At 46.7% G+C, this 25,848-nt stretch overlaps 1 protein-coding gene across 2 annotated transcripts in view; it reads right to left on the bottom strand.

The window, feature by feature from the left end:
* The window catches only part of YPEL2 (yippee like 2), a 63,111-nt gene extending 39,964 nt beyond the window's left edge, over positions 1–23,147 (bottom strand). Inside the window, exons 1-2 of one of the 2 annotated variants that reach the window (XM_032616404.1) lie at positions 22,967–23,147; positions 1,731–2,044 (exon numbers count right to left, since the gene is read on the bottom strand). In XM_032616404.1, coding sequence (XP_032472295.1) covers positions 1,731–1,847 — 117 coding nt within the window. In that variant the 5' untranslated portion in view covers positions 1,848–2,044; positions 22,967–23,147. Of the gene's footprint in view, positions 1–145; positions 2,045–22,966 lie in introns of those variants that run through there. The other variant, XM_032616403.1, reaches the window with a different exon arrangement.
* Between the last annotated feature and the right edge of the window lie 2,701 nt (positions 23,148–25,848).

Raw genomic sequence — 25,848 nt, 5'->3', positions numbered from 1 at the left:
GGCTCTAGATGCGTGGGCTTCAGTAGTTGTGGCATGTGGGCTCAGTAGTTGTGGCTCGCGGGCTCTAGAGTGCAGGCTCAGTAGTTGTGGCTCAAGGGCTTAGTTGCTCCGTGGCATGTGGGATCTTCCCGGACCAGGGCTCGAACCCGTGTCCCCTATATTGGCAGGCAGATTCTTAACCACTGCACCACCAGGGAAGTCCCCACGGTACTTCTGGATATTAAAAAGATGTCTTGGCTTCTACTCCTCTGGAGATTTCCAGAAGTAGGACAACTCATATTTTCCCTCCAAGCTTCCAAAGTGAAGAGGACTGACTCCCCCTCTCCTCTCACTGACATAGCCTCCCCACATCCAAACTTCCAGGCTCCAGGGGTTCCCCAAAGGTCCAAGAGGAATCTGAGACAAGATGAGTTAGCTGACAGAGAAGGAAGCTATAGGCTGGCTGGAACACAAATAGCATAGAGGAGAGTAATTAGCAGAAACCTAGAGAAGGGAAAGTGGGCCAGAGACCAGGACTCTGAGGGCTGCAGGGTTCAAGCCTTTTGGTAACCCTAGACCCTAGAAGAGGCCTAGAAGGAGGAGTTCTTCCATCTGCAGTCCTGATTTGAGAATCCCCACTAACAGACGTGGTTGTTCAAGCAGCTTCTCCACTTCCTGTCAGATCAGCCAGCTGGACAGGGCTGTTCTGTAACTGCTGATCCTTCCTCCGGCTCTGCCCGGGGCTACCGAGCCAGAGGCAGGGAAAGTGATGCCACCTTTTCTAGCAGTTCTTGTAAACAGATCAAGAACACTAAATTTTTTTTTTTTTTTAAACTTTGTCTGAGTCCACATAAATTTTTTTTTTTTTTTTTTACTTTAATGGCATGAAGTCCAGGTTCTGAAGAAGGATGCTTTTTAAAGCGAAAAGTCCCCCATGAGCTCTTTCTCCTTTTCCTGCAGCCTACTAAAGGTGTTTTTCCTCCCTTGGCAAGGAGCTTGGGGCCAGGAGGGAGCAGCTCCCCTCTGAACGCTGCCTGAAGGAGCCAGTGTCTGGACTGCTCAACAGGACATTAGGTTTATTTATTTGTTAATAATCCCCCCACCCCAACTTCAGGAAGCAGGTGCCAAGGCTCCTCAGGGAAAATGGGGTTCCACTCTTTCTTCTGATTGTGACCAAACGTCATGCCATTTCACCTCACGTAGAAGCCCGAAAGGTCCCGACAAGCCAGTGGGTCAGCTCTTCACCAAGCCACTTTTGGTCCTCCAAAGGCCACCCATTTTAGTAACTAAATCATCTGGTAACCTTCACTAGGGGCTTAAAAAGCAATATTCCCCTCTCTCATTTCAGCCATTAACCTCTCCTACAAGGGACCACCTTTCTCAGAATTCCTTTCTAGGAAGGCAGCACCCTACATCGCATGCATCTGCCAACACAGCCCAGGCAAGCAGAGCGCAAGGCTCCGATACCTTTAGCCCCCTCTCCCCTCCGGCTTGCGAGCCCCCGGCCCCCACAGACTCAACAGGTATGACATTTACTTTCCAAAGTTACAGATTAAACGAGTACACTCTCCCCCTAACTCCGAGTTATTTCTCAGCTGAGTGAGACAGCCATTTGGGTCAGCCCTCCCTGGACAAAAGAAGGAATACAAATGTTCCGGGCCCTTTGGCAGAGCTCATAAACGTCTGCAAACCTAGGAGCCAGAAGTGCCCTCCCCCAAGGTAGGCAAGGAAGGCCTGCAGGGAACATGTACCTTGGAAATAAGTTCATCATGATTGGCCAAGTGGGCTCTGCAGTGAATGCAGCTGTAGGTCCGGTGGCAAGAGGGCAGATATGCCTGGAAAGTCTTGGATCTTGTCATCTTCACCATTGGCGCTGCTGAGTGTGGGGTGAACTCTGGGGCGGCCCACGAGGCACTCCCACAGGATGGGTCGCACGGGAAACACCGGAAGACACAGGTAAAGGCCGTGGTTTGGCAGGGGGTGGGTGTGGGGCAGGCTCCACACACTGGTGATGTCTTCAGAGGAAGGACCCTCAAGCAGAGGTCTAGGGCTGGTTCTCAGCAGCCTGCAGTGCCAAGATAAGGAATATCATTAGCTGATGGGGCTGGGCCTCCTGCAAAGCCAGTACAGTAGAGTCCAACTGCCACCTGAGAGAGGGCAACATTTACAGGATAAAATGACCCCTTTCCTCTGTTCTTACACTGTGCCAAGATGCCCCATGAATAAGAAAGAAACCAATGGAGATCCCAACATTGCTGCACCTCTAGAGTCGGAGGTTCAGTATCAACTCAGGGCTCTCAGGAGTTACCCTACCAACATCTAGCAAACCGGCATGATCAACATTCCTAGGGAGCCCTAGAAAAGGCCAGGCTTAAAGATATGCTACCTCCAACCCCAGGGAGAGGACTCCTAAGGGCTCCTAAGGATCTCCTGATCCAACCAAGATAAATGGCTTTAAAAGTTTAGTCTCTAGAGATTTGCTACGTCAACAGTCACAGGTGGATTTCTCACCCGTTTCCAGATGCCAGGAGTCCTCCAGCACTTGCGACCACCATCCGAAGAGGCAACAAACCCCACAACCGCCTTTTGCTTATGAACCAAGCATGGGATACAAAGGATCAAGTTCCCAACCAACAGGATCCCTCGCGGCTAGCCAGTATTTCTAGGAGAAGTGATTCTGTTTGTAATACCTTGCCCAGAAGTAGATGCTCAGCACATTTTTTTAAAGCAAGTAAATTAATGAAACTAATGGCATAATCGGGATCCTGCATCTAAAATTCACAACGACAGTGAATCTGACCAGAATTTCTCTTCAACTCTCAAATTTTCCATTACTCATCCCACAGTACCAAGCATTTTTCCTTCCACAGCCTCAGCTTTTTTATTCTAATGGGAAAGAAGGACACTGAGATAGAGGGGTGGCTCCTAGGGCCACCTAGGGTATGTCCGAGTAAAGGTCTTAGGACAAAACCCCGAGGTCTGAGATCCACTCTGTTTCTCTGTGGCTCACATACCTGAGGTTCCTGGACCTACCTATTCCCTGGGCTTCACTAACGGGGGTGGTGTTCTCACTTGCCTACCTCCCAGGAGAGCCAGAGTGTTAATTAACACCTGCGTCATGCTTTGAAGATAAAATTATTTAGAGAGACAGGGGAGGAAGACAAACAAAATCAGATCTTCCTTGCTGGATTATGCCTGGGATCCATCTGGATGTTTGGAGAAAGCCCACAGATCATAGTCCTTTTTTTCCTCTGAACCTCACTGGATCCGAATCTTCAGCAGGGAAGCTGCCCTCTTCCCCGACATCCTTCCCACCGTACTGTCACTGAAGGCCGCCTCCGCAGAACTTCCTGAGTGGCCAACACCACTGGCCAGCACTAGGCTGCAGGACAGCAGGGGTCACTATCCTTTACCCTGCATGTCCCTTGAGGAGCAGAGCCAAGCAAGCTCCACATCCAGGGTGACCAATTACACAAGATGTCCAACTGCTGAAGGGATTCAGACCTACAGGGGCCCAGGCATAATGTCTCCCCTGCTCGGTCTCCCACCACTAATTTTAAAGATGAGTAATCAGATTAAACTGAACATCACAGAAATACTTCAAGAATATGGGGGTGAGAATTAACCTCCCCAGCTTTGCCTCAGAGGTAGGCCTGGCCATAACAAGAGATAACACGACCCCTTGGATCAGAACCCCTGCGTCTCACCCAGGCATAGTGGAAGTGGAAGTGGAAGTGGAAGGTGAGTGGTCAAAACGAAAGCCCATGGTAGACCAATGTTGTTGGGTGTTGAAGTGGAAGAGGTGGTAGAAAGAGCTAAATACCCCACTTGGGGTTTCCTGAAATATCCTTGAACCTTCCAATACTCCTGTTCCACTCTCAGGAAGGACAGTATTTCCAGGAAAGGAAGGGGTGATAGGTCAGGGGGTAAGGAACAGGAAAGACAGAGGCAGGGGAAACAAGGAGGCTTGCCCCAGGCCAGCCACTTCTGAAGTCCACAGCCTCAGCTGCCCGGTGGGGAGCTGGAGGGGCACTGGCCCCATTTGCCTTATACAAACGCTGAAGGAAGGAAAGGAAACAATGAGCCCTGGCTGCCAGTCTGGGTTTATAGAGCAGCCACAGAGTCTGTTTTCTTACACATGCTGACGGCTTCTAAATTATGCCTTTCCCCAGAGTAGAATTATTTCTTTTCTCACTTCTCTTCTGTAGGAAACCCAAAAAAAGTTCACCGGCAGGGGTTTCTGCCGGTTTATGCTCAGCTTCAAATGTGAATCTCAAAACTTATTCATAGCTACCTTTGGAGAAATCAGCATTCATAGTCTGCATTAAATGTGAGTATGTCACATACAAACACATTCATTGCACACCACAGCTCAGAACTTAAAAAGAGACCAAGCAAGCAACATCCCAGGCTGCCTGGTGTTGGAAAAGCCCCAGAGAGCCTAGGCTGCAGGCCTTGGACTTTGCCCTGTGGTCATTCTGGTCCTCTCACTCTTTGCTAGGGATTGACAGGCACCCACAAAAGTGACTCCTTACCCAAGAAGGAAGAAAAGAAAAAGTGGCTTGCTGAAATATGAATCTTGTCCCACTGGTACAGGGCAATCAAGAAGGAATGAGAGGGCTTCCCTGGTGGCGCAGTGGTTGAGAGTCCGCCTGCCGATGCAGGGAACACGGGTTTGTGCCCCGGTCCGGGAAGATGCCACATGCCGCGGAGTGGCTGGGCTCGTGAGCCATGGCCGCTGAGCCTGTGCGTCTGGAGCCTGTGCTCCGCAACGGGAGGGGCCACAACAGTGAGAGGCCCACGTACCGCAAAAAAAAAAGAAGGAATGAGAGAAGGAAAGTGGAAAGCAAAGTGAAGGAGAATCAAGAGGGGGTCCTCGTGCCTGAGAATAAAGGAGAGAACGGGCTGAGTGAGAAAAAACGTGAGAGCTAGGGGCCAAAAAATAATCACCTATTACTGTCTTCTTCCCTCTTAAGGGAAAATATTAAAAGCTGCTTTAAAAAGAAGTCTGTTTTTAAAAAGTAAAAAAGAAGTCAGTTTTTAGGAAGGAAGATGAAACAGATGTTTGGGGTTTCTTTTTTATGGAAGAAATTAAGGGTATGGGGCTGTAGAACTCACCACATTTTAATTTTTGGACTCTGGTACCTGTTAATGGGGCCACAGGCTCCGTGGGGCTTCATGAGTCCAACCCGCTGAACATACTGTGGAGTCTAAACTGATTTCCAACAATAATCAAATGAGTTCGCTTTTTTAAAGCCTCAGGGCATGTGTACAAATTAAACACCATTTTAAATGAAGTAATAATCCATCACAGTGGAAATTAAAGGAAGATTTGCTACCACCTCCAGCTGGCTCCCGCTGGGCAGCATGGAAAGCAGAGATGTGAACTATTATGATTAAAAACAAAGACCTTAGGTACACCACTCTGAGAGCCAAACGCATAGGGAGCACACAGCAAACCTGGCCGTCCCACCTCACGGACTGGCCTTTTCCACAATTGCAGGTGGAACACAAAACAGAACCTTCTGAGTGTCCCCAGGATGGAGGGGTAGGAGGTACAAATTCCTCAGATAAGTCAGGAAGGAACTGGAAAAATGATGTGGGAACAAGATTGTACCGCCACACACAGAGCCACAGAAACCGAGGAGGCAGAACTTGCCAGGGGAAGTGACACCTCCAGCCACAGGACAGGACCACCCCTAGATGTGCCTCAGCGTTGCTGTTTTTGTGGGGTGTATTGGAGGAGGGTAGGTAAAGACTGTCTGGAAAAGAAGTGGGCTCTGGAATCAGAAGCCAGCTCTACTCCGTTCTAAATGAGTGACTTTGGCAAGTTATTCAACCACTCTGACCCTCAGCTTCCCCAATTCTAAGAAGACCAACATACACAGGGTTATGAGGATTAAATGAGACTGAAGTAAGTACATACACAGTGCTGGCACACAAAACACACCAAAACTGTAGCTATTATTATTTTTAGTGGTTAATGAATTTTTAAAAATATATGTTGCTCCTTAAAAAGAGAAGAAAAAGAAAAAGGAGGCCGAAGAGTTCAGAGACATACATAGTTTTCCTGCCACTTCCATTAGGACTCTCTAGCTTGTCTTAAAGCAAGGTAGATGGTACTACTGGGATGACGTTTCTCTAAACCTAGAATTCTCTTCTCAAGGTAAGACAAGGTGATGATGACACTGGAGGAACCATAGGAGTATCCCCCTAAGAGGCGGTTTCCCCAGTGGCCATGCTCCCAAAGGCCCTAAAAGCACTGCCAGGAACACAGCATCTCTGATTCACACAGCCCTGGCAGGCCCCTGAGCCTCCTTTCCCCCTTAAATCCACCCTCTGCATTTCAGCCAGTGTTATGCATTTAAAAAGCAGATCTCACAAACAATAAATGCTGGAGACGGTGTGGAGAAAAGGGAAGCCTCATACTCTGTTGGTGGGAATGTAAATTGATACAGCCACTATGGAGAACAGTATGGAGGTTCCTTAAAAAACTAAAAATAGAATTACCATATGACCCAGTAATCCCACTACTAGGAATATACCCTGAGAAAACCATAATTCAAAAAGAGTCATGTACCACAATGTTCACTGCAGCTCTATTTACAATAGCCAGGACATGGAAGCAACCTAAGTGTCCATCGACAGATGAATGGATAAAGAAGATGTGGTACATATATACAATGGATTATTACTCAGCCATAAAAAGAAATGAAATTGAGTTATTTGTAGTGAGGTGGATGCCCTAGAGTCTGTCATACAGAGTGAAGTAAGTCAGAAAGAGAAAAACAAATACTGTATGCTAACACGTATATATGGAATCTAAAAAAAAAAGGGAAAAAAAATGGTTGTGAAGAACCAAGGGGCAGGACAGGAATAAAGACGCAGACTGCATAGCACAGGGAGATCAGCTTGGTGTTTTGTGACCACCTAGAGGGGTGGGATAGGGAGGATGGGAGGGAGATGCAAGAGGGAGGAGTTAGGGGGATATATGTATATGTATAGCTGATTCACTTTGTTATAAAGCAGAAACTAACACACCATTGTAAAGCAATTATACTCCAATAAAAACGTTAAAAAGGAAGAACTAAAGGAGGAGGAAAAGAAAAAAAAAAAGCAGATCTCACCATGTCATCACTTTCATGTCCTTCAGAAAGGCAATACGGGGCAGTGGGTAAGCAGATGGGTTCTGGATATTTAACTAAAGAAAACAAAAACACTAATTCAAAAAGATCTATGTACCTCTATGTTCATTGCAACACTATTTACAATAGCCAAGACATGGAAGCAATGTAAGTGTCCATCGATAGATGAATAGGAATGCGGTGTTTGTGTGTGTGTGTGTGTATATATATATATATATAAAATGGAATATTACTCAGCCATAGAAACAAATGAAATCTTGCCATCTGCAGCTACACGGTTGGACCTGGAGGGTATTGTGCAAGGTAAAATAAGTCAGAGAAAAACAAATACCATATGATTTCACTTACGTGTCTAAAATACAAAGCAAATAAACCAACATAATAAAACAGAGTGATAGATACAGAGAACAAACTGGTGGTTGCCAGAGAGGAGAGGAGTGGGGGGACAAATGAAATAGGTGAGGTACAAACTTCCAGCTATAAAATAAATGTCATGAGGATGAAATGTACACATAGGGAATATAGTCAACAATACCGTAATTACTTTGTATGGTGACGGATGATGACGGATGGTAACAGGTCTTATTGTGGTGATCATTTCATAATGTATAAACACATTGAATCACTATGTTGTACACAGAAAATGAATATAATACTGTACGTTAATTATAACTCAATTTTTTAAAAAAGACGGGTTCTGAAATCAGACTCTGAGGGTTTCAAATCTCAGTTCTGTAATTTTCTAGCCGTGTGACCTTGAACAACTTATTTAACCTCTCTGGACCTTGCTCTCCTCATCAAAACCTAGGAACACTAATATTGACCTCATAAGGCTCTTGTGAGAATTAACTAAGCCAATACACATACAGTACTCACCGTATGCACCTGGCATGTAGTAAGCACACAATAAATTCCAAGTGTGTATTACTGCTGACAACCACTGACATCCATGAATGGCATCCATGAGAGACTCATCTCTCATACTGTGTATACTCCATCTTTTGAACTGATATTTAAGGGTCTATTGTGTGTCAGGAACAGTCTCCTAAGTGTTCAGATTTGCCAACCAAACTCTCTGTAGTTCCCCCAGATACACCACACCTGCATTTCACCCTTCCGTGGTTTTGTTGATGCCATTCCCTCCATCTGACATATCCTTCCCACCTCCTCATCAGGCCCTTACTTGTCCATTAAGACTCAGCTCAAATATCCCCTCAGCATTGGACGTATTGACCCATCCTCTATGCTCACCTCCATCTTAACATTTACCCTATTGAAACTGACATTATTCTCTTCTGCCTCTGTATCCTCTGCTAGAGGTAAGTGCCAAGAGTAGGGACCACATTTTAGTTGTTTCTGTACCGCCTGAACTCGGCAGCACAGAGCACACAGTAGCGGCCACTGTTGGACTGAACTACCCCTGCTTCCCCTTGGGCTGCTGACTAGACCAGTCTACTCATCCATGTGGGTAGCACAAATGATTGAGGCTCCTCCCTTCCCCCTGCCAGTAACGAAGCAGGACACAGAATGACTCTGGCCCCAAGGAACCCTATTCTCCCCGATAGCCCCCACTCAGATCCTGTGCTGAGATGCCCGTAACTACAGTTCTTCTAGGCAACAGAAGGTTTTTTAAGTCCTGGATGTTAATCAAAGGCCTGTCATTGGCATCCAGGCCCATTTTTCACACTCACAGGGTCTAGGTTAAAATATACTATAGTAAATATTTATATATATAGATACACATACATACACATATATATATCTGTTGAGGTAACGGCTTAACCATTTCCCAGCTTTCTCCATCTCTTACTTATTGTAGGAACTCTTAGAAAGCCTGAAGAGGACTTTATGCTGACTTTAAGGACAGGAGGGTAGGAGCATGACTGAGTAGTCTGTTCCAGGAGCAAAGAGAGAAGCCCTGATTGGAGGCTATAAATAGGTGGCAGTGGAAGGGGGATAGGTAAGCCATTTCTGAGACTGGAGACAGAAAAAAACAGAGACAGAATGGCTGTGGAAAGCCCCTATCCCAAGAGGGTAGTCCTCCTTCCCCATTCCTAATCTCACCAGAATCCTGGACTCAGACCAGGGAGCATAGAGACCCAGTTTCCCTGGGCTGCCACAAAGAGAAGTGGGTGGTGGTGTCGTCCACTGGTGAGGAGGACAGGATTAGAGACAGATGGACTTGGATTCTGTTTTGGTTCTTCTCACTAGCTGCATCACCACTGGGCAAGTTGCCTGAAAGGGAATAACAGTGCCTACTTCATGGAGGAGACAAAAGCATCAAATGACATAAGGCAAGTGAAGCATTCAGCATAGCACCTGGCACATCATTAGTACTCAATAACCTTGATTAGCTGTGATCATCTTTACCAGGAAGGGAGAGAAAGCGTGGGAACTGTTCCTGTTCACAAGACCCGAATGAGCAGTGCTCCTGTCTGCCAGGTTGACTCATGGTGGCTAGAGGGTTAGGCCTAAATTAATCCACTTAAAGGTATACTGTGGTTTTAGTAGGTTTGGGTGGCTTAGCTGGGAATCTGACATTATTACAATATCATTCCAAACAACAGACCATTCCATCACCTACGTAGTGAAGTGGAAGTTACCTCTGCAGTCTGCACTGACTCTACTAATCCCAGGATGAGGCCACTACTGAAAACTTTACTGAAACTCCGCTATCAAAACTGCCACGATCTGATGTGCAAGATGTACTGGGAATGCAATGCTATCACTTCATAGTTAACAACTTTATAGCTCTGGACCCAGGTGGTACTTCAAATCCATCTAGCTGATAATAAAAACCAGTTTGGATAGTCAAGAAACCACTCTTGGGTTTCCCTGGTGACACAGTGGTTAAGAATCTGCCTGCCAGTGCAGGGGACATGGGTTTGAGCTGTGGTCCAGGAAGATCCCACATGCCGCGAAGCGACTAAGCCCGTGCGCCACAACTACTGAGTCTGTGCTCTTGAGCTCGCGAGCCACAACTATTGAGCCCACATGCCACAACTACTGAAGCCCGTGCACCTAGAGCCCGAGCTCCAAAACAAGAGAAGCCACCGTTTGGGGCTTCCTTGATGGTGCAGTGGTTAAGAATCCGCCTGCCAATGCAGGGGACACGGGTTCGAGCCCTGGTCCAGGAAGATCCCACATGTCACGAAGCAACTAAGCCCGCGTGCCACAACTACTGAGCCTGCACTCTAGAGCCCGGGAAGCCACCGCAATGAGAAGCCCACGCACTGCAACAAAGAGTAGCCCCCGCTGCCGCACCTAGCAGCAACAAAGACCCAACACAAGGGTGGGATGGGGAGAGTGGGAGGGAGGGAGACGCAAGAGGGAAGACATATGGGAACATATGTATATGTATAGCTGATTCACTTTGTTATAAAGCAGAAACTAACACACCATTGTAAAGCAATTATACCCCAATAAAGATGTTTAAAAAAAAAAAAAAAACTATAATGGAAATTAAAGAATAAAATTAAAATGCTAGTTTCATAATAAAAAAAAAAAAAAAAAGACCCAACACAGCCAAAAATAAATAAAATTAAATTTAAAAAAAAAAAAAAAGAGAAGGCCGCACACCACAACGAAGAGTAGCCCAAGCTCGCCACAACTAGAGAAAGCCCGCGTGCAGCAACAAAGACCCAACACAGCCAAAAATCAACAAATAAAAATTAATTAATTAATTAAAAAAAAGAGAAACCACTCTCTTTCATAAACAAAACAAACCATTCATCTCTATGCTGGATACAGGGCCTAGTCTTGATTTCAGGAGCATTAGCTGTCAGATGATAATCCTACATGATCTCTAGGATTCCTTCAGCTCCTGAAGTCCTGATTTCATGTTGTAATGATGTCTGTGCCAGCTGAACCCTGCCCCAGAACTGAGTACCCATCCACCCACCTTTATTCTGTTAAGACCTTGATTTCAGCGAGGTCACAGGACCTGCCAGTCTCGCAGAGTCCACTTGGATATGGCTGGACGGTGCTTTGCAACATCTGTTAGCAAAGCAATATATTTATCACATGGTCCTTAGTTCAGCACTCTGCCTGTGAGGCCCCCATATGAGGCTTACTTACATCGGTTAGAACATGGCATAGAGAAGAGGCACCTCCCCTTAAACATTCTGAAACCTGCATGTAATTTACTAGTTATTACATAGAAGTAGCTGTTGCTAGCTGGCTATGAAGAGATCAGATATCACTTTGGGTTGTTTCTACAATTTCAACCAAAAATGATCTGTCCGAAGATTTATTACCAAGGACACTTGGCTAAAGTTCATCAATGGCTTTCTTCTTTTTCTTATACAACTCCAAGGTCCAAAAAGGATTTAAGGTGGCTTACAAAAACATAAACAATATATACTATTAAAATAGATTAAGAAATTACCATAGGAGGAATAAAAGAACAAAAGGAGGGTTAGGACACAGAAATGCATACTATTAAAGTGCTTAATATTTACTGAATTTCAACTGCAAATTTGGCTTTGAGCTCCCCAGTAACCAAAGCAGGAAAGAAAATACCAGCAGTTATAAGGTTTATATTTCCTATGAAATAAAAGCATCTTGGTTGTTCAGGATACAGATTTTCTGAGAGACATTTATTTCTCCTGTGGGTGGTCACAGGAGACAATGAACAACCCAGCCGACAGAGCCCCAGCGCACATCAGCCCTTCCCACCATGGAACCCTCTTGCAAGACTTTCTTAGAGGCCCCTCCATGAAAACGGCCAGCGTAATGAACACCAAAGGGCAATTCAGTAAAAGGGATTCTACATGGGGTCAAATCAGGGCAGCCCAAGGACGTGGCAGCCCAAGGACCCAGATCCTGATGGTCTGGCTGGATCCAGTGATATCAGCTCTCCAGAGGAATGGAAGAGCTACAGAGCCTTCTGGCAATGCTCCATGAATATCATTTATCACAACCAGGCTTTTGAGTAACAAAAATATGGGCAGCCTCCAACATGCCAAGTCCAAACATTAATACTTTTGAATGCTAACACTATTTGGCCCTGGTGCTGCATTCAGCTCTCTCATGGGCTGTTTTTTCTCTGAAACTCTCCCTTATGGGCCTCATCTTGTCTCTCTGGGTTCTTCTGTGTCTCTGACTGAGCCTCAATCTCCCTGGCTGCTCTTCCACCATATGCCTAGGTGCTTCCTGCCCCCAGCTTTCTCACCATACCCAAGTCTTCTAAACACCTCTGTCCCCTGCTCCTGAACCCTGGATTCCTTTCTAAAGGGGGCCTCTTTCTGGCTCCTAGGAAGGCACTTCAAACTCCCAAAGCCAGCACCATCTTTTCCCTTCCCCCTGATCCTATCCCCTTCACCCCCCTTCTGTTCCTTCCTCCTGAAGGTCCAGCTGCCCAAGCAGGAAACACCCTTTATTCTCCCTCTCTTCTATGTCACACTCCATCTGTCCCCTAGACAGTTGGTTGTGCCTCTCAATCCACCCTCCCGTTGCCATCCCCAGTCACAGCCAGCACATTGTGTAAGCCCCGTCCTCTCTCATCCTGAACCTCCTAAACGGGTCTCCCTGACTCAGCTCTTACCTCTCCAGCCCATTCTAGAATTCTATTTATACAGCACAATCTGATCACATCTCTCTCACGTTTCAAAGCCTCCAGTGGTTTCCTAGCAGCCTACAGGACAAGGTCCAACCCCTTAGGTGGCACCGAGAACCTGGGCCCAATTCTCCTTATCTTCTCATCACCTTCCCACCCCACTCCAAACCTGCTTCCCCAGCTGACCAAGCTCATTCACTACCTTTTCTCAAGTTATTTCAGCCTCCTGCAAAGGCTTAACCTGTCTTCTCTGCCCGGGAAATGCCTGCTCATCCCTTAATATCCAGCTCAAATAAGACCCTAAGCAGAGCTGGGGACCCCCTTCTTCCAGCATGCAAAAAACGATTCTCTGGAATGGCACTTTAACACACCATCGTTGTGTGTCTCCCAGACTGGAAAATTCCTGCAGTCAGAAGTCCAGTCTCTACCCGCCTTGGTTCCCCAGGACTCCTAGTATCCAGCACATTGGAGATTCTTGATAAATGTTAATTAACTGAGTAAACTGAATGACCATCATTGGCACCGTGCTGCCCTGTAAAGCTGATATTTTTTAGTCTCCTTACTTTGCCACTATCCAGTACAATTTAAAATACTGAATTCTGAGCATCACATGGGACTCACATGCCATTAATGCTCCACAAAGTTTGAAAACTAGCAAACTCTTATGATGTAAACTTACTTGGGCTGGCAGGTAGAGTCTGCAGCTCGGGACTGTGGAGCCATATCTCCGATGGGCCACACCACAAGGTGGTTTTACCCAGCTGCTGTCTGATGGCAGAAATATTTCCCATGCTGTCTCACCTGGCCCTTCCCACCATTTCTGTGTGTCACCTAGGGCAGCTTTCCCAGGGATCCTCCCCAGGCTGGCAGCGGCTTCTGGACCCCTAGAGAAACCCTTCCAGGTTGATCCCCACAAACCCCCCACGGCAGTCTGAGCTGCTGTTCTAGGCAAGACTGAGCCAGGGAAAACGCAGTGGTAGACTTGGTGCAGGCTAAGAGGGAAGGGGTCCCTCCATCCTGCCTCTGCTCCACATTTCAAAGAAACCAGATCCACCCTTTTCTGCAGCTCCCAGAGACTGCCGCCCTCGGCGTCAGTCCTGCATTTTGTATTTGGCCATGGTCAGAGATGATAATCCTGGTCAAAACAAAGCGAATACTTTCTTCCCATGATCTGGGACCCAAAGAGAGATTGGGTCCACTCCTCTGTCCCCAGACAAGGCTACACTTGAACTTAATGTAAAAACAGACACTTTAGAAGATCTATCAAGAAAACAATGTCTTGAAAAGCAGAGTAAGAGATGGCCAGTCTTCAGGTTACTTCACCAGGGAACCCTCCCTTTAGCCTCCTCCAACACCCACTAAGTCAGGCCCCCAATTCCAGAGGCATAGCACTTTTCACAGTCGTAGTTTTATTGAGATGATTATTTGATTGTCATCTGTGTCCCACACACTCAAATATCCAATATTATTTACTGACTAAATGAATGTCTTTTGGAATATGGGTACTGTGTGACCTTGATTTCTCTTTAACTGCTGCTCCCCGAGGGCACAGCTGGGGCCTCAATTAATTACAAACCATCCATCCCAAACCTGCCAATACAATTCTATTGTTCAGCTGTCAGCATGCCTTTGGCTTTCTCACTTTAATCTCCCACTTCAAATAAATCCAAAACTCTAGACTCTCACATCTGTGGCTGGGCTCCCTGCCTTCCCACGACTGGAATTTGGAAATTGAACTTAAAACTCAAGAGAAAAAAAGGGCAGAGGCACTTTCAAAAGGATGCCTGTTGTATGTCCAAAGTCCCAGCCATCACCAACCCAAAGATGGATGCATTTTGTTCTAAGAATTAAACTGTCATCTAGCGTTGCCATTTATTGAAGCAGCGGAAAAGGAATAGGGTGGGGAAGACAGACTGATTCTAGAGCAAATTTCTGGATTTCTCCTATTATGGGAATGGGAGATAGATTTTAATAAGAAAGACAGCTTCTTTTCCTTTCAGGCCTGGCACACTAAGGGGAGTCATGCACATTGCCAGTGCAGCTTTTTCATATAATTTAGAAACCTCCACAAAGCTAGTAGTTTATGGGTCAGTCTTCCCACTAGACTGTGTGCTGTTCCTGACCACATCCAGAGACCATGTCTGGTTAATCATCCATCATAGCTAGCCCAAAGCCCCACTGGCACTAAGAGCTCAGAAAGTGTTTGGTTGAAGGAGGGTGGGAAAGGAGGGGAAGAGATAGGGAGAGTCATCTGAGGCCCTTCAGCAACTGTCAGTAAGCCTCCAGGACTCTACAATTTATTAATTTCATACTATGGGCCCATAAGGGGCCAAGTACTTGATATGCATTACCTCAATCCTCACAACAACCCATAGAGGCAGGCATTATTATGATTACTCCTATTTGAAAGGTGAGGAAAAAGCTCAAGAGAAGTTAAGCAACTTGCCCAAGGTCACTCTACTAGAAAGTACCATAACTGGGATCCTGGGAACAGCCCCGCTCAACCTCCACCCCCCAGGGGATCCTTCAACCAAGACATGACAAGAGGGGGGTCTGAAGATGTGCATCCTTGGTACTTGAGCCCTCTAAAACAAGCAGACTATCTCCCAGAGGGAGAGTCTAAGTCAATTAATTACAATGCAAAACAAAGATGTCAAGTTCTCTTAAAACATCTTCAGGCTGTCAGGGTTGGCTCCATGCATCAACTTTTAATTGCAGAAACCTCAGAAAACAAATAAGGGAAGGGAATAACCTGAACCAGAAGGTGGGACAACAGATTAGGCACAAGAAAAAGCTAGTTTTCAGTTCTTATCATCTCTTCATGCTAATGGGATATTTAGCTTTAAGGCTGCAGGCATGTGCGGGATACTTCTTCCCTCCAATCCTAAAGAAAACAAATTAAGAATCATGTAAGCAAAACTAACCAAAAGCCCTATCTAATTTATATTTACATAATACACATGTTTATGCCATTAGCACAGCAAATGCTGAAAAAGAATTCATTTCTACTTTATGGTCCATTTGGTGGTGGGTCACCTTAGGTAGGGACCCCCAACAGACAAAGACCAAAATGGTGATAAAAGAAGAGATAAAGGGAAAACAAATATAATGGATGACACACAGGAACATACAAACAAAAGAAGAAAAGGAAGAGGCAAAAATAGAAACTAAGGGAAAGGAAGCCAAAGGTTAAGGATGTTTAGTAGTTGGTATCTGCCAGGGAGAGCAACTACCTTAGTGATTTCCAGACCTCAGACATGTGTGGGGTGGTCTGCATTAGGAAAACCTGGGAAATTGGGGTGGGGGGGGAAGTGTAGGTATTAAATTCTGATTTTATAGGCTTTTGGCTGGGCCAGGATTCTTAAGGCACCCAGATTTGAGAATCCCTAGGGATAGTCTCACTTTTTTTTTTTTTTTTTTTTTTTTTTTTTTCCTGCGGTACACGGGCCTCTCACTGTTGTGGCCTCCCCCAGTTGTGGAGCACAGGCTCCGGAGCGCAGGCTCAGCGGCTATGGCTCATGGGCTCAGCCACTCCATGGCATGTGGGATCCTCCCGGACCGGGGCATGAACCCGCGTCCCCTGCACCGGCAGGCGGACTCTCAACCACTGCGCCACCAGGGAAGCCCTAGTCTCACTTTTGAGGATGCCTATTATCTATGTCAGCCAGCCTTCATCCTCCAGAGTTCTACTGCGAGTGTAAGTCACGGTCCACATCTATGGAACTCCTCTAAACTGTAGCAACGGTAGCCCAAGCAATATCTCCTTCCTGCATCTCATATGCCTCCTGAGCATTCCTCATACATTACCTGTCATGTCATTACCTCGGTGCCTTTGCACACACTGTTTCCCCTGGCGTGTTTCTGCATGTTTAAATCCTCTTCATTCTTCCCAGCCACATCTCCAAAATGCCTACCCTTCTTTCTGTATCTCTGTAATGAACTTAAACTCTTTCTACCTTGTACTCTGGTTATTGACATAGATGTCTTAATCACTCCTATTTGAGGATATGCTCTTAGGGGCAGGGGCCATATTATGACTTACCTTTTTCTCCCAAAGCTCTAATTATCTGTTGAATGATGAATACCCAGGAAAATAAAACAAAACAAAAATAAAACAAAATAAAAGATTGAGTTTCAGCCCCAGGCCAGAGGTTCCTCTTCTCTATCTCAAAATAGGAATCAAAATTTTCCTCAGGCAGGATATGTTCCAAGCCTATGCTCTCTTGCCCCAGGTACTCCCACCCAGAACACCATGGGAAAACAAAACAAATCATTAGGCAGGTCAATATTTCCTATAACTAAATTTCATATCAGATAGAATAAAACCACTTTCTTCTGCCCAACCAAACTCAACCATTGTTCACACCCAGCAGATCCTGTTTGAGCCTCAGTGGCATCCATATGCCATCTGGATATCAAGCCTTCCTTTCATGGCAAGAAATAGCCGAGGGAACTCCAGACACTAGAGGCTAATTTCATTCTGAGCAGGCAAGCTAATTTCACATAAAACCCACTAAGCCTGGACATACTACATTCTCAAGACCATGGGGGAGGGCTGACTGCCCTGCAACTCAGGAGACAGGAGAGCTCAGTGCTGCTGACCCAGCCAGGAAACAGGAATGAGAGTGGCAGTGCCACACCTCATTGGCAGATGTTGCTTTGTCCCATCACAGAGGGAAGGAAGGCTTTGCCTAGTATTGAGACATTATGGGTAATTTAGAGTTTAAGTCAGAAGTTGGTACTTTTCCAGAATGTAGTAAGAGCCTTGGACCTGAGAAATAAAAGATATGGTTTACAGTCTGTGCTTTGCCCAAATTAGTTCTGTCCTAAGCACGTCCTTTTTGCCTGTTTGAGCCTCAATGTTTATATCTCTAAATGTAACACCTAAAATGGATTTTAATACCCAATCCAGCCTATATCTAATCAATAGAGTTATAAACCATTAACTTGAAAGTAGAGAAAATAAAATTATAGGGTTAACACTGGAAAAAATTGGGATGCAGGGCCCGACAGTTACTAAAGTCAAGCCACAAATTTGTTTCTCTGCTTCCTGGCAGCCAAAGCAAAAAAGAGAAACACGATCAGTTATATCCAATTGTCCACAAAGAAAAATCATGCCAGTTCCTTGGGAGAGGCAAAGCTTTTCCTAGCACTGGGTTCTGAAAGCAATTTCTCTGATTAACTTAACAGAGACATTAAGTGAAGTTGTAGCTTAAGTCTTCAACAATATAAATTCTTATAAGAAATGTAGTAGCAAGTTATATAAAGCTATTTTGGACAGCGTCCCTCCATAAAGCAAAGGGCAGGACGCCCGAGTTCATCTCAGTGAAAACAATTCTGGAGGGGCTGAGGTAACATGGCCCAAGTATGCAGCTTTCAGTTGGCCCGGCTTAATTCAAGGATAAAACTAAGACCAGGTAGACAACATATTCTTCCAAACACTTCTATAAATATTACTTCTTCCACATGGATGTTTATTAAGAGTTGGGTAGCAGTGTGCAATTAGATGACTTCTAAATTCCATTCCAGTTCTGATAAATCGAAGTGACATTTTTGGTCTTCATTTACTTACACTGATTTAAAATTTGGGAGTTTTCCCCCTCTTATTGCCTACTCCCAAATCAATGGATAGGGAATTCCTGCCAGTGAGAGAGGGAATCTAACTATTAATATTAGTCTTGTTATTAATAGCTAATACCAAGCGCTTATGTGCCAAGCTCTGTGTCTGGGTTCCCATGCATTCTCTCATTTAATCTTCCCATCAATCCTGTGTGATAGTAACTATTAGTAGTCCCATTTTACAAATAAGGAACAGAGATGTAGAGAATTTTAGCAAATTGTCCTAGGTCACAGAGCTAATTATTCAGATCTTTCTGGTTCCAAAGCCAAGGCTCTTAGCTCTTAGTATTAATGAAATGTGATTACTGATAGAAATGCTTGTTTGTCAGGAGAACAGTGAAGCCTAGAATAAGGCTTGTAGGGGAGGCAAGAGTTATTAACAACAACAAAATAACAATGGAGCTTTTAGAGACTTTGGCAACCCATAAAAAAAATAAAAGGATGAAAAATATTGTGAAAAGCAGAAATCTCAAAAGAAAGTAATTCCAAGGGAACAGGAATGCCGAGGAAAAAGAGAGAAAACTTCTTTTCCTCCTCTTCTCTTGAAAATAAGTATTATTTCTTACTCTTAAAGACTCTAAACCTTGGCTCTCTTGGTCATTCATTCATTCCACCAACAATTAGATATTTATCCTGTGCTGCTCCCTGCTAGGCGCTGTCAGCAGTGAGCAAGACAGAGGGGCTTCCAATCCAGCCATCAAGTGGACAATGCATTTCCAGATGGTATTAAAGTACTTTGGAAAAAAAAAATTAAGGGGATTAAGAAGGGCTGAGGGGCAGGGATGGAGGACTGTTCTAGATAACAGGTCAGGGAGGGGCTCTCTGAGACCCAAGTGTAGGAAGCCAATCATGCAAAAATTTGGAGACCAGTGACTACCAGTAGAAAGGCCCAAGGACAAAAACAAACCTTACTTGTTTTAGAAATCTCAGGAAGGCTAGTGCAGTGGGAGCTGGACTGAAGCAGAACGGACCAGGTGAGGGCTGGTAGGAGCTGGGGGGCGGGGTGGGGGTGGGGGGAGAAGTTGGGATGGGACAGGGGAGAGGTCTGCAATGCCTACAGGGAAAGGGGGTGGATTATTTCTGAAGGGCAATGTGAAAGTTGTAAACATGGGAGTGGCATAATCTTATTTACTTTATAAACCTCCAGGGCTGTATTTACAGCTCCCAGGGAAATTCAGGTAGGTGCAGTATCACCTTTTGTTAGGGATAATATCACTAAACTCTTAACAGAATCCCTTTAGCCTGTAGGCCCTGGCTTTCCATCATTGGATGCTAAAATTCAAAAAGACACTTCCTTTTCCAGAGCTTTATAGCCCCTCATCATGCTAAGGGAATGCAACTGTCAGAGCAACTAGTGGTTTGGTTGACAGACCCTAGGGAAATGCCAAGATAATTTACAAAGAAAATTGATCCAGACCTCAATGTGAATCCCACCTGCTTTTCCTATCCTAGGATATGCCATCCCTTTGTTGTTTCCTTTTTTTCCATAGGCTCAAAACTAAACGTTAATGTGAGCTGCTTGACCAAACTGAACATTATTAAAGTTAATTTCAACAATCCTACAGTTAGTGTTCCCATATAAGGCATACCCTTGGCAGGAAGGACCACAGTTGAATTTGAATTTGGATAATTTAGAGTTCTTTTTGAAGCTAAATTGCAGCTTTGATAAATTCAAGGAAATTTCTTTTACCAACATGTTTGGACACAATAACTAAGAGGGAAACATACAACATGTGGAAGCGTCAGGTGTGGGTATGTTTATGCTTGAAAGTAGAGACAGAGGTAACAGCATCAGGAACCGGAATACTAACAAGATCCACCTGCACACAGGAGCTGAGCTGTTACACAGGAAAGAACCAGGGCTGAGGCAGGCAAGGGGTTGGGGAAACTTGCACCTCTTCTTATTAACTGTTGACAGACAAGCCCCTGGCTCCCCTCCCCACGCCTAACAAAAATAAAATCACCAGTCTGCCCTTCTCCTAGATTACACAGCCTGGAATACCCAGATATTAAAATCAACCTTTTCTGCTGCCCAAACTGTTCATGTCCCAGGTGCAATGACTGTGTCATTGGCTCAAAACCATTAAAGTCATTAAAATAGTGAAAATTCACATAAATCTGTGAATAATACAGCAGGCTCAACAGCACTACTCATGACCCCAACCCCACACACCTAGAAACATCCAGTGGTACAGAACCATGAACAGCAGCCCTCAAGTGGGCTGGAGTGGAGTGATGTGGGGAGGGAAGGGGGGCTATCTCTTAGGGCCAATGCCTCATGACAGCTGAAATCAAACAACACTATACCCTTAGACTAGCCTGGGCTAGTGTGACAGATGAGGGATCCTGGGTTTGCATAGAGTATGGCTCACATATCTGACTAAAGCTTTGCATTCTTCATATCTAAGTTAACGCCTTTCATTGTACATTGCCCCCAATTCCCACTAGTTCAGGGTTTCTTATCAACCACCTGTCTCACAACCTCATGGCCCATTTATTAAAAATGTGCCCCACTGAGAATAAACATCTCCAGACTGGACTTACATACTGCATTTTTAAACACTACCTGGGTCATCTTTATGCACATTTAAGTTTGAGGACCTCTGCTCTACAGCAATGTTTCTTAAACTGTGGGCCGTGACCTGTTTGGTCAAGAAACCAAATTAATGAGTCATGACCAGCAGTTGATTTTTTTTTTTTTTAAGTAGGAAAAAATTATAAATAGAACACACTGCAGGTAGTCAGGGCAATTATTGTTTCTGGGAACTTATGCACTTGTGGACCTCTGTGCAGGGATGTAAAATGTATTCCTCATTGTGGATCCCACTCAGAGTTTGAAAACCACTATCCTAGAGGGAAAAAGGAAAACAATATTCTTGCACATGCGTTTATTTTCATTTTTCACCCCTAATTCCAAGCTTCTGGAGTTTAGTTCAAGCACAAGATATCAAGACAGAAAGGCTGTTATCAAATCCTAAACTGATAAGGCAAAGCCAAACTAAGGAGGGGGATGAGCCCAAGGCCCACACTCTGCTCCAGCCTGAGACCCTTATCATGGAGCTGGGGATAAGGAAAGGTGCCAAAGAGAAATTTGCACAACTCTCCTCAGGCTGGACCTGTTCCTTGGTAAAGAGCCTGTAGCCACTCACTGTCACAGTTTAGAGGAATTAAAATGTTCCCCATGGGGGGGAGTGGGGGGTCAGAGGATGCTCAGTCTCAGTATAAGGGATAGACAGAAGTCAGGTTCAACCCATCTTTGCAGTCCTGTGGCAGTGATGAGGTCAAAGGAAAGTCAGGAAAGGGTGAATGGTCAAGTCTCACCCCAGAACCAGCGACATGAGTTGCCTTGGACAAGTCGCGTAACCTCAGTCCCCTAGGTTCCATGCATGGCTAATGCTCTGGGAGCAAGTGGGGCACAGGCAATCAGACAGCTTCCCTTCTTGCCCAATGCTCTAGGACAGGGAGTCCCATCTTGCACATCTTGCCTGACCAGAAGAGAGGAACATGGGAGGAAGGGCAACGGGAAAAAGATGGTAGCTAGCTGTGTTGTTAGCTTTCAGACTCACCAGAAGCAAGGACTTACTGAAAAGAGCCTCAAGACCCCAGGAGAGCAAACTGACAAGGAGGCCAGAGAGCAAAAAACCCAGCGAAGCCCAGGAGCATTTTCCCGTGCCATTCACAGCCGCGGGACTGCGGGAGGGTCAGCTACATAACAGAAATAAACGGAGGACACTCACTCACTTGGCTTTGTAAGCTCTCGTAAGCTGAGAGTGAAGTCAGAGGTGGCAGTCTCCTGGGCTGGGTCCAAAAGAACAGGTGGTTCCCCCCACCCGCCAACGAGAGAAAAGCCACCACTTGGGTAAAGACATCCAGAGGAAGTCAGCGGCCAAGGAGGGTGAACTGGAAGCAGTGAGAGATCGGCGCTGCCCCTCAGCGCAAGTTCCCGAAAGGTACTCGCTGGAGAGGCCCCTTAATTCCGTCGGGCAGGAGTGAACTCGCGCCCACCCCTTTGGCAAGGGCACTGGGCAGGCGCCGGGAAGCGGCCAGGCAGGAACTCGGCTGCGGTTACCTCGGCCCAGGGCCGGCCAAGCGCTCCTCGGAGTCTTGAGGGCAGCCAGTCCCCCAAAGGCGGGGGCACCGAGGGCGGCGCCCCCGGACCCAGTGTCTCCAGCGGACACCCAGCGACAGCGGGGACCGAAAACGCCCGAAGCACCCACCCTGCCCCCCAGACTCCGAACCCGCGGGAACTATGCTCAGGAAGAAGCAGCGACCAGGTCTCCAGGTCACCCCCCTACCGCCCCGCCAAACCGCGCGCGCCCTACTAGCCCCGCTCCTCGCACAGGTCCCGGGCCCCCGACCTGGGAACCCGTGCCTTCTCGGCTCCCGCAGCGGGCCGCCGCCAGGGCCCCGGCAGTGTTTGTAAACAAACCGGTCACGTGGCCCCGGCGGCCCGCTCCCCGCCCCCTGTGCCCGAGGCCCCCAGGGTGAGCCCCCCCACCGGACCCCGCCTCGGCTGCGCTGGGCAGAGGGTGCCGCGCGCTCCGGGGTAGCCGGGCCGCAGGGACCACGGGACCTGCGCCCAGTGATGGGGGGGTCGGGCGCCCGCGCTGACAGCGCGCCCCACGCCCACGCACGCCCGGCTCGCGCAGTGCTCGCGTCTGCTTACCGGGCAGCAGGCAGCCCGGTCCGGCCAGCTCTGAGCTCGGCTGCGCCGGGGTGCGCAGCAGCAAAGGACCGCCCGGCCGGATCCCGGGCTCTGGGCGCGCTCTTAAAGCCACAGTCTCCACCACTGCCGCCGCCGCCACTCCGCATCCCTCCGGGTCGGGGCCGGGGGCTGCCTGGTGACGGACGCGCCCCCGCGCCTATCCCCTCGGCTCAGCACATAGCAACACGCCGCGGGTTGGCTGGGCCCGGCCGCAGCCCATCCGTCTTGAGCCAATCAGCGAAGGACGGAACTCCGCCCCCTGCTTCCCCTACCTCCCACCCCCCACCTCTCGGCCCTGGCAGGGCTTGGGTGAGGGGAGTGTGGCGAGTGCCGGGCCAGGCCCTACGAGGCTCAGCCAGCGGAGCCTGGCCAAGCAGGGCAACTGGCCGGAGGAAGAGGGAGAAAGGGTGATGAGGATGGGTAGGCACTCGGCGCTCGGGAGGAGGCCGTCTATTTGGGTTTGGAGTTTGTCCCCGCTTCAAGGCTGGGATTTCCAGAACCCGCGGTAGGGAGAGGGGAAGCTTTATGGTGCTTCTTCTACTCTCTAACTCCCTCCTCCCACCTTAGGTATCCCTAACTCAGAGGCTAAGTTACCTGAGGAAGCTCTTGGGAACCGGGGCAGTTGAATTAAATAAGACAGTGCCAGACCGACGGGGCCCAGCCAGGACCTACTCAGAAGCAAGGCATTTCCCCTTTTCTCTCTGCTCTGCTCAAATTTGGCGAATTAAAAGTAGGAACGAGGCATTACAGGAATTGGAAGGTACCTAGCCCCCAACTGCTGCTGATTTTCCAAGGCTTTTAAAGAGAAATGATACGCCCCGGAGAGTAGGATGGTCAGTGATCATAGGGGAGGCGCCCACGTTCTGGGTCAGTGGAGTGGTGCTTTTCAAGGAAAAGAAGGTTAAAAAAATAAGCCCAGGGCAGTCAGGAAATCTAGGGAGGCACCAGGTGGGTGGAGTGGGGCAGTCTCCCAGCAAGAAAACAGGTCAGTTTGAGAAAGAATGCTGCCAGGGATCAGGGGCAGAGAGCAGCCCAGCCTTTTCAGTTGGCCACTGTTAGTTCTGCAGTTCCTCAGAGAGCGGTAGGAAATGCGATGTTTTATTGAGCTGCTGTCAGAATGCGAGATGCTTCTGGGGGTGCTGCTGACTTCAGCCCTCTTCCCCACTGGTTTGCACATAAATGGAGAATGGTACGGGGTAGATCCCCAGGTGGCTCAAACTTCACCGCAACCCCACCCGGCAATCTTTAAAATATATTTGATTCAGGGACTTCCCAGACGGTCCAGGGGTTAAGACTGCGCTCCCAGTGCAGGGGGCATGGGTTTGATTCCTGGTCGGAGATAGATAAATAGATAGATATTTGATTCAGTTAATGCATTTTGCATTCAAATTGTATTCAGTTAATATACCTTGCATGGTTGGATGTGAATCCAGTCCTAATGTTAATAAAACGATAGTAAAAGCAACAAAAAATACCTCAAAAAATCGGTATCACACGCATGTATCAGTCTCAGTGTAAGCAAGAACACCTTGTCACTGTTCACAGTTGGAAAGTTTAAAACAGATTTTTTTAAAAATGCTTTTCAGGTGAGAAAGAATCATGAACAAGAAACGTTTAATACTTAATCTATGAAGAGGTGGTGGATTCTTTAGAGTTTGATTTCTGCACTCATCTGCCTCTTGGGCAAATTTCTTTGTCTCTCTAGGCCTTGGTTTCCACAGTTTAAAACAAAGAAAATTGAAATAGGATGATCTCTAAAGTCCCTTACCTCTCCAAAATCTAATCAGGGCCAGAAAGTCAAACTCGTTACAATGTTTCAGCAATATTCTCCTAGTGGATATTCATGTTGCCAGATCACCACTCCCCAACAGTAGATGTTGCATTAGTTTAACACCCTAGGATATTGGTATGTTATGTAACAAGATTGGTGGCTACCGTTTTCTGTTTAAATAAAAGATAATGTGAGCTAAGGAGGACAAGCCTGGTGGGGTGGTTCAAGAGGGAGATGTGAGGACCCCTGCAGGCCTGCCGTGTGTATGCAGGGAACTAGAAGAGGCAGCGGGACTTGCAAGACCTGGAGACAATAGAACCAGCCGGCAACCAACCAAAAAAAGGGTGTACTAAGGCTGATGGTGCCTCCTCCCAGGGAGAAGAGCCAAGCACTGTGAGTTGTTAGGCCAGAAGGTAGAAGTGAAACAAAGTAGTAGAAGCAACTTCTCTTCCTCTCTGAAAGCACCTCGAATGGCCCCTCAGTACACATTTACTCAGTGCCTATTCTGTGCAGAACTTCCTGCTTGGCTTGGATGGTAGTTTTCTGAAGAATCTACCAAGAGGAGAGACCCTGAGGCCTAGGGAGAGTGTGTGAGAACTGACAGATATTTATCCCGTAGGGCAAAAAAGAGGTGGAAAAATATAGGGAGAGAAGTAAGTAAATTTGTTCAGATTTAGCCAGAGGGCTTTTTTTTTTCCCCCAGCAGTAAAAGTTTGAGAAGTTCCTAGCCTCCCAGACAGGTTATCAGCTTGTCTTTGTCAGTGGCCGAGGACTATTGTCTCCTCTGTGTGTGGCCAAATTCATTCATTGCCAAAGCCTTCACAGCAATTATTTTCCAGCATCCCCTTTCTCCAATCCCACATTCCTACTGTTGCCACATTGACATCACTACTACCGTGAAAAGGTCACTTTTATGTGCTCATCTTAACCTCTCATAGTATTTGACATGATTACATCCTCCTTTCCCTCAACCCCCACCACCAGTACATTAGCAGGTCCTGTCAGCTCTACTTCAAAAATATATATTTGCTCTGAACACGTCTGTCTCTGCTGCTACCACCCTGGTCAGAAC

This window comes from Phocoena sinus, chromosome 20, assembly GCF_008692025.1.
Source record: "Phocoena sinus isolate mPhoSin1 chromosome 20, mPhoSin1.pri, whole genome shotgun sequence".
Classification (NCBI taxonomy): Eukaryota; Metazoa; Chordata; class Mammalia; order Artiodactyla; family Phocoenidae; genus Phocoena; species Phocoena sinus.
This window is presented reverse-complemented; position numbering and strand designations above follow the sequence as displayed.